Genomic DNA, 9,471 nt, shown 5'->3' with positions numbered 1-9,471 from the left:
CCTACTCCACGTTGTGGCGTCCCAACGGACGAGGGTTGCACTCAACCCCTTTCAAGCGGTCCAAAGATCCACTTGAATACCACGGTGTTTTGCTTTCACTTTACTATGTCCCGCTTGCGAGGAATCTCCACAACTTGGAGCCTCTCGCCCTTACACTTTGATTATCACAAAGAAGCACAGAAGTAAGGATGGGATTAGCAACGCACACAAGACACAAAATCAGAGCAACAACACGCACACAAGTCACAACACGAGCTCTCAACACAACTCAAAGAGTTCTCTACTCAAATGGAGCTCTAGTTGCTATCACAAAGAATCGAATGCGCGGAATTAGAGCCTTGGTGCTTAGGGATGCTTAGAGAATGCTTGGTGTACTCCTCCATGCGCCTAGGGGTCCCTTTTATAGCCCCAAGGTAGTTAGGAGCCGTTAAGAGCATTCCAGGAAGGCAATTCTTGCCTTCTGTCGCCTGGCGCACCGGACACTGTCTGGTGCGGATTTCTTTCCTTCTGTGGCGCAGCCGACCGTTGAAGATCCAGAGCCGTTGGCGCACCGGACACTGTCCGGTGCACACCGGACAGTCTGGTGCCCCCTTCTGACCGTTGGCTCGGCCACGCGTCGCGCGCGAATTACGCGGCCGACCGTTGGCCCGGCCGACCGTTGGCTCACCGGACAGTCCGGTGCACCACCGGACAGTCCGGTGATTTATAGCCGTACGCCGTTAATCGCTTCCCGAGAGCGACGACTTCGCCTGTGAATGGCTCACCGGACAGTCCGGTGCACCACCGGACAGTCCGGTGATTTATAGCCGTACGTCGTTAATCGCTTCCCGAGAGCAGCCAGTTGACAGTTGCCAGCCTGGCGCACCGGACACTGTCCGGTGCACCACCGGACAGTCCTGTGCACCTAGACTGCGCAGAGTCTTGGCTGCATAGCCAAGTCTTTTCCAAATTGGTCTTTTCCTGTTTCTAGCGCTTAGACACAATACATTAGTCTCCAAAACAATGTACTAAGTCTTAGAAACATACCTTTACTCTTGATTTGCATTTTGTCAATCAATTGGCATAGATTAACACTTAAGCACTTGTGTTGGCACTCAATCACCAAAACACTTAGAAATTTCCCTTTCACTAACTATTTATACTACCAAGTGAATAGCTATCAATCTATACATTATATCAAGTAAATTAGCTAACTAATTACTATAAACTAAGTAAAACCATTACCGTGGCAACAGTGGAGGGGGCCGCGGCGTGGGACGGCTGCTCGGAGTGGGCGCGGCGTGGGGAGACGGCTCGGAGTGGGCGCGGCGCGGTTGAGGGCGGGTGAGAGAAGGTAAGACGAGTGAGAGAGAAGGTGCGGTGAAGCCGGGATGGAAGATTAACGTTTATTTTCGTCGGCCGGGCTGAGGCCGACGAAAATAAAGGACGTATTTTCATCGACCGGGCTGAGGCCGACGAACATACACAAAATTTTCGTCGGTATGGAGGCCGACGAAAATAACTTTCGTATTTTCGTCGGCCTGCCGACGAAAATATTGCCTGACCCACGAAAATAGTCCACATTTTCGTCGGTCACGAGGGCCGACGAAAATAACAATGTATTTCGTGGGCCGGCCGACGAAAATAGCCCGACCTACGAAAATTTATGCGTTTTCTATAGTGATATATGTATGTTGTCCGGTTCTTTCTGGCGCAATTGATCGCCGTTCAACGGCCTACGAGCGCGACCAGACATGCATGGTCCAATGTAGTTTCATTATTACGAACTTATCTGTACATGCAATATTAAAAGAGGGTACAACTTGCCACGAGGCTTCGCTGGATTACTCCTAATTATTTTTTTTGTATACATGTCCTATTAGCTTTATTTTGATTTAGTTATTATATGTTTATCTTTGATCATCATTATTTTTTTAAAAAAAATCATATATTGGTCAATAACATAAGATCAAATAAACCATCACCAACATATAAACTATATTTTATAAAAATATTTCTCACAGTAAATAAATCTAAAGATGCAAATTTTATATCACTAACAAATATAAAAATTTTAAAATTGACGATCAAAGATACAAATATTTGACCTGAAACAAAACTAGTAAGGAGTGTAAGCATGATACTCCGATCGAATTTAAACATAAATAAAGGTGGCAGAAGGATGGGACGATAAGCACGTAGGCGTATTTATACAAACACAGAAACACTTGTTGCTTACTGTATAGATGTGTTCGATCTTGCACCGTTAGTTGTTGAGCTAGGTGCGTGATGAATATTCTTCACAAACGGAGCCGCGCTTTAAATTTATTGCTGTGCACCTTGTCTCGGGTACGCATCTTGACGGGGACGGCACCCCGGAAATCTCTACTAGTAGAAGCTTGCGCTGGGAATATGATAATAATATCCGGCAGGATCGCCTGATCATACCCTAGTATATATTCGACTATTCGTTGTCAAACCGGCGAACGCTGAAGCGTGCTTGCGTCACGGGACGTCGGGAACGGAGCCGAGAGTTCACACGACGCCGAGGCGAACACGTAAAGATCTGTTTGGCAGTTTACTTTTTAACTTTTTACACGACGCCGATGGAGCAGTAGTCAGCGACGTCAAGCGCGCAGGAGGCCATCAAGGTCGCTGTGGTCTGCATATGCGCCGGCGTGTCCGTGTCTTCCACGAGATATATATATGGCTCTATTCCTGATTCGGTGGGACGTGTAGATTTGACAATGGGTATCCAAAATTCCATATCTCATGGATAAAAATTACATTAGGGCTTGTTCGATTGAAGGTGGATGACAGAGATTATAAGGGAATAAATCCTCTCATATTCAATTTTGTATAGAGGATTTAATCTTCTTTAATCCATCTCTAACCGAACATAAAATATAATTATTGTGGATTTTAGTGTCCATAGGTATTTTATGCGGCCATTTATTATACCTACTACTGATAAGAAACCTGCTAACCTATGCCATACGGGTCCGGATTATCCGAAGTGTTCCATATACAATTAAATGCTGAACTTATGATACAATTATGTTGGGGTTGATAAATTTGTCATATTCAACATAAAGATAATATGTTATTTTAGTATTTTTCATTATTGATGAAGTATAGGGCTCCAATATTTTGTATTTGGTACTTCTGCAATTAAAATAATCATGTCTACCAGAATTTTGGTGCGTATAAGTCTGGAGTAATTTTATACCAATGATGGGTAGTTGGTACGTGTAATGAGATATTTTTCCTTGGTATGGGGTATGACCTTGTGTGCACATCGGATATCTTACCGGTTGCCTATCTTAGGAATGTCTAGCTTGTCACACATGGAATGGCCGTCGAACTTGCATGCGCGGGTGCCCCCACCCCCGCCTCCGATTCTAGGAGACCGGAACTCGCACTACTGCAGGATGCAACATCTATACTGGTTAGGAATCAACTAGAGTACCAGATTTTCAACCTGTACTTGACATCTGGGACTAAAAGGCTCAATCTTTAGTCACGCTTGAATAACTAGGTACTAAGGCTGTCTCCAACAAGGAGCGGTATATGGTCCTGTCCTCTAAATATAGAGGACTGTCAGGTCCCCTACGGCTCCAGCAAGGCACTCTATACCGTCCTCTAAATTTTAGAGGATGTGGCAGGCACTCTAAATGTGGAGGGCTCCGGGAGTGCGCTATCCGCGCTCTTCGTCCACCAGCCGCCGCCAGGAAAGTTCCCCGCATTCGTACCCCGCGCTGGCGACTGCTTCTTCCGGGCCCGAGCCCTCGATCCGGCGCGCTTCGCCGCCGGCATCGAGGCAGGAGGGGGAGAAGCGGCCGTGCGGAGGCGGGTCTGTCGGCGTAGAGCTCGCACCCCTTGCAACCGAGGCCGCGCGACCCCCCGTAACCGCAGATCCAAGCCAGGTTCCCCCTGTTCGTCGCCGGAGAGTCGCCATCGGCAAAAGGCTTCGTCGTCCGCCGACTTCGTCGAAGGCAGCCGGCAAAAGGAAGAGAACCTCCTCGCCGCCGTCGTCTTCGTCTTCGATTCGGTCCACCGAGGCAGATCCGCGAACAGCTAGGTACGAACTACACAAATCCTTTTTTGTGTATTACTTAATCATTACCGTATTCTATTGTTCGTATTCTGTAGTATGGATTAGGGTTTGTGGATTGTTTAGGGTTTACGATCTAGAGCATTCATGCGCATGAATTTCCTGCATCAATGGCTTATTGTTGCGTGATCCATTTCGGGTTTGGGGGGTTCTCCGTTGTGTCCACATTAAAATTGTTGCGTGATCCATGGTAACCTAATCTGCAAATTTATAACAGCTTCACATAGATGCAACAGGTAACCTAATCTGCAAATTTTAACTCTCTACTCATAGTTTCGAATCCGTTGGATTGAGTAGTTTGTATAACATACTTAAATTGTAGTCGGTGTTAACTAATTGAACACTGTGTTTGATGTAGCCATGGATTCGGAGAACGAAAAGCTCCGTAAAGCACTGGCTACTCTGCTCAGAGTTGTTCAAAAGCGTAGTTGTGACATCGTTGATGTCGTCAAATCAGCCTTCCAGCCTTTCAACTCACCTTTGCTTGACGAATTGAACCGAGCACTAGTTGAGATTGACGACCTCGCCAAGGATCTTGAAGACGTAGCAGTGCAAACGCAGTGGGAGGTAGAAAATATGGCTAAGAGTGTACTTAAAGAACATCCACAACAAGAGGAAGAAGTAGAGGACCTTCTCATACAAGATGGTTCAGAAGACGAGCTACTGATAGACGAAGCTTCACCAATTAAGTATGAAGACCTTCTGGGCTACGACGATGGTCGTGACTACTCAACCGACGACACATATCCGTACTAGTGTTCTAGGTTTAACTTCAGTAGAAGTAATGTAGCATGTTTAGGTCTATGTTAAGGTGTACTTGGAGGTTGGTATGATCATGCTTTTGGGGGAGGTTAATGTTGTGGTCTATGTAAACTGAATCCGGTTCAGTTAGTACAATAATTAATGTGTTTTCTTCGACAGTGTTTGCCTTACTTTATACCATGTTACATGTTCACTACATGCTCATTTATATCATGTTTTGATCTACCTGTATTGCATAGAATGGGGAGTGATTGGAACCAGGTCATGTCTCAATATGGAAGCTTCCTTAGCCAGATTGATGAACAGCCTATCGGAACACAACACTCTGAATTTCCAGTTCATGGGCAACCCGAGGGCTCAAGAACAGCAGCTGTTACTAAAAAACCAAGTCAAAGAACTAAGCTAGCAAACTTCACTGCTGAAGAGGACATCAGGGTATGCCATGCATGGCTTGCTGTTAGTTGCGATCCCATTATTAACACAGGCCAGAAACGTCAAGGTTTTTGGAGTAGAATTACTGAAGCATACAACTCAAGACGAGGAACATTGCCAGAAAGGTCCACAAAATCTTTGATGAGTAGATGGGATACTATCAAAACACAGTGTTCCACTTTCGCTGGATACATGATGGCAGTCCTCCGACAGAATCCTAGTGGACTCAGTGACGCAGACAAGGTAAATCTTTCATGTAACATTTTCACATCACTATGTAGTGGTTTGTTTGTAGGTTCCTGTTGTAACCATTTGTTATATGTGGCAGACATCACTGGCAGCTTCTAGGTTTGCAGCAATTGAGAAGAAGCCTTTCCACTTTTTACACTGTTGGGCCATTCTTAAGGACCAACCAAAATGGATGGACAACCACATGGGTCAACAACATCAGCAAGCGAACGCTAATCCCACACATTCTAACACTGTCGATTTGGATGCAGAAGAATCTGTACCATCAAGCTTCACATCCAAGAGGCCCCTTGGTCGAGATTCTTCGAAGGAAAAGGCAAAGAGGACTAAATCTGTGGACACATCTTCATCAGATTCTGAGTTTATGACACGCATGGGTGATCTATCTTTGGAGCGCCTGTCAGTTTACAAAACAGCTGTTACAACTGAGGAAAAGAAGTTGGATTCAATGAACAGAAATGAGAGGCAGAAATTGCTCCTTGAAAAGAAGAAGTTAAACCTAGAGAAATTAAGGCTTGAAAGGCAGAAACGAAAGGAAGACAAGGAAGAGGAGATAATGATCTTAAGCATGGATTTGAGCAAATGTAACCCTCTCCTCCGGCAGTACTATGAAGCCAAGCAACAAGAGATTCTGGCAAGGGTTACTGGGTCTACTTCATCTGGGCAGTGAAGGTTCCTTACTTAATATGTTTGTTTCTCGTTTATGAATTGAGGCGTACTCGCACTTGTTACTGTGAGCTTGCTGTCGTGAGTTCGTAATCTGGTTTGTACCAGATTATTTAGGTCGTCTTTGAACTATTTGTTTTCAAGTTTTTGTTTTGAACTATTTGTCATGTTTGGTACCTGAATGTTTTACTATATGTGTTGAACTATTTGGTTTCATGAAGTGTGAGCTTGGTGCAGTTTTTGTTTAGCATTTGTACACACATGTGCTTGCATGACAGTAGTACTCGTTCTTATTTATTTGAAACAGCAGCATCAAGTAGAACAGACATGACACTACTACACTAGGACACTGAGACACACATTACACACACTTGACACATGAAGTAGAACAGACATGACACTGACACAGACAGTAGAACAATGACAAGTAAACTAAAGACAGTTCGACAGTAGATTTAAGAACAGCCATGACAGAACTTGTTTCATTGCGTCCTATGCAACTCCGGATCCATGGCGCGCCCAGTGATGGTGTATCAGATCAACCTGAAGCTGAGTATATTTGTTGCGGTCTTTCAGTTGGTTGTACCTTTCATTGACGAAGTCGTTGCGCTCTTCCATTGAACCTTGACTTGTGTCTGCCAGCACTCCGATGTTTTCAAAGGTTGTGTTCAAAGACAATGGACCTTCGTCTTCTACTATCATGTTGTGCAATATTATGCATGTTTTCATGATGTCCCCAATGTGTTCAGGACTCCAACCGTATGCAGGTCCACGGACCACACCCCATCTCTTCTGGAGTACACCGAAAGCTCGTTCTATATCTTTTCGAGCAGACTCTTGAATTGTTGCAAAGTGTTGGGTTCTAACGTCGTATGGGTTACGGATTGTCTTCACAAATGCAGGCCAGTCTGGGTAAATCCCGTCTGCTAGGTAATATCCCATATTGTACGTGTGCCCATTCACAGTGAATGAAACGGGTGGTGTGTCACCGCTAAGATGCCTTTCGAAAAGGTTTGAACGATGAAGAACATTTATGTCGTTGCAACTACCTGGCAGACCAAAATATGCATGCCATATCCACAGGTCATACGACGCAACAGCTTCCAAGATCATGGTAGGATGTTTACCACGCCCTGTAAACATCCCCTTCCATGAACTTGGGCAGTTACGCCACTCCCAATGCATGCAATCAACACTACCAAGCATACCAGGAAACCCACGTGACTCGCCAACTTGGAGAAGGCGTGCGATATCTTCTGCATTTGGTGCACGAAGATAGTACGGAGCAAACGCGGTTTGGACGGCCGTGCAAAAGTGTTTTAATGCCTCATGAGCAGTAGATTCGCCAATACGCACGTATTCGTCAACGGCATCAGCTGGAATACCGTAAGCAAGGATTCGAACAGCAGCAACAACTTTCTGTAGAGCAGAAAGACCCATCTCACCCGCACAATTTGGACGTTGAATAAAATAAGGATCCACTTGTTGCACAGCATCAACAAGGCGCTCAAAGACATGGCGACGCATGCGGAACCTACCATAGAATTCATGTGTCATAATAGGGGTTGTAGAGTTTTGTACAAGGTAAAAAGAATGTGTTAATTGTAAATACCTCCTACGAAATTGAGCATCCGTGTACACGGGGTTGGCTCCAAAGTAGTCCGCTCGGATTCTTGCATCGCCGCTCATGTGATCACGATGAATCCTAACACGCCCTGGAATCGAACCACCATGACGACGCTCATTGCGTGCACGTCGCCTCCTATTGACCATGTGCCTCGCCAACTGCAACTCTTCTTCTTCCTCTTCCATTTCTTCCATCAAGCGCACAAGAAAATTGTTTTCTAAGTAGGGATTCATGGTAGTCGAGTTTGTAAAGGCAAGGTTGAGTGAAGTATGGAAGGGTCACTTGGTATTTATAGAGGAAGTACGCTTCGGATAGAAGACAAGCGCTTGTCGTGCAAGGGAAGCAAGACTATGGCTTCTCGAAGAAGAGTACTGGCTTACGGTGCAAGATTGTCCATTTTAAAACTTATTTTGGCAACAATATTATACTATGTGGCGCGTTACCCACAACAATCACATATCAACAAAACAATCAATGTAATTATTATTGATATTTCGAATTTATTGCTTTAAAAATTAATAAATACAATTTTTTCGGATCATTTATATAGTGTCAAATGAGAAGAAAACAAAGAAAAATGAAAAAGAAATGGAAAATGTGAATCTGTTAACACTGTAGCTTTAGGGGATGGAATTTAGAGGACGCTGCTGGAGACGGAGAATATATAGAGGACAGAATCTTTTAGAGTGTTCTGTAAAGGACAGAGAATATTCCTTTAGGGGACGAAATTTAGGGGACGCTGCTGGAGACAGTCTAAAGAGGGAACTTTAATACGGTTTTTGGCACAAACCGATACTAAATACAAAACCTTTAGTACCGGTTCATACCAAGGACTGATACTAAATGATACATTTTAATGCGGGTTGTAAACTTGAACCGGTACTATAGACCATCTTTAGAATAAGTTCTGCTACGTCGTGATATTAATTCTGCTAGGTCCCATTGAAATAGAGAAAATGGTATATAAAATAGCTGCATGTGGATAACGAGACGCGGACGTCGGGATCGGAGTCGACAGTTCACACGACGCCGAGGCGAACACGTAAAAATCTGTTTGGCTGTTACGTAACCTCTTTTACACTTGCAAATTGCTTGCACGTAACTTTCTGCGCACAGGAGTACACCATTGATTTTGTTTTAACTTGAAAAAACGGCGTTTAGCGCCTCTTTTCTTTCACTGTCAGTCCAGATCCACCGCAAGACCAGCGCCCGCCAACTACCCCTGCTCTGTGCACTGCAGAACCAAAAGCGCGACGGCGGCCGTCTCCAGCTGTGGACATTCTGGCGCCGCACCCGTGTGCTCCACTATGGCAACTCACCGTCCACCGGTCGCCGTAGCAGGCACGCCGTGCCGTTGTCAGCCTGCAATCTTTGGCTCCATATCTCCAATAATTAATACGACCAAAGCATATAAGACAGAGTACTAGATATGTTGGATACGTCATGGAGTGAACGAGAGATACATATTTGACAATGTAAATTCAATTCAATAACATAAAGATGAACTTCTACAGTTTAGACGTAGCTGCAGCCTGCAGCTAGCCGGGTCATTGACATGCAGGGCCAGCCTCCGCCTGGGTCCGCACGTCAGCGACCGAACGTAAATGCACAGCAGATAACAATGCTTAGTATAAATTTTGCT

General features: G+C 44.8%; 2 protein-coding genes across 2 annotated transcripts; one reads left to right on the top strand and one right to left on the bottom strand.

The window, feature by feature from the left end:
• Window positions 1–5,095: 5,095 nt before the first annotated feature.
• Window positions 5,096–6,206, top strand: LOC109942644 (glutathione S-transferase T3-like). The gene is made up of 2 exons (XM_020544764.1): window positions 5,096–5,530; window positions 5,616–6,206. The coding sequence occupies exons 1-2, from the start codon at window positions 5,096–5,098 to the stop codon at window positions 6,204–6,206; spliced, it is 1,026 nt and encodes a 341-aa protein (XP_020400353.1).
• Window positions 6,207–6,469: 263 nt separating this feature from the next.
• Window positions 6,470–8,087, bottom strand: LOC103639229 (protein ALP1-like). The gene is made up of 2 exons (XM_008661998.3): window positions 7,815–8,087; window positions 6,470–7,736 (listed from the first exon to the last, which is right to left on the bottom strand). Exons 1-2 carry the CDS (start codon window positions 8,060–8,062, stop codon window positions 6,695–6,697), a joined length of 1,290 nt encoding a protein of 429 aa, XP_008660220.1. The 5' UTR covers window positions 8,063–8,087; the 3' UTR covers window positions 6,470–6,694.
• Between the last annotated feature and the right edge of the window lie 1,384 nt (window positions 8,088–9,471).

Source organism: Zea mays, chromosome 9, assembly GCF_902167145.1.
Source record: "Zea mays cultivar B73 chromosome 9, Zm-B73-REFERENCE-NAM-5.0, whole genome shotgun sequence".
In the NCBI taxonomy this organism is placed as follows: domain Eukaryota; kingdom Viridiplantae; phylum Streptophyta; class Magnoliopsida; order Poales; family Poaceae; genus Zea; species Zea mays.
The sequence above is the reverse complement of the archived record's forward strand: the minus strand, read 5'-3'. Positions and strand labels throughout refer to the sequence as shown.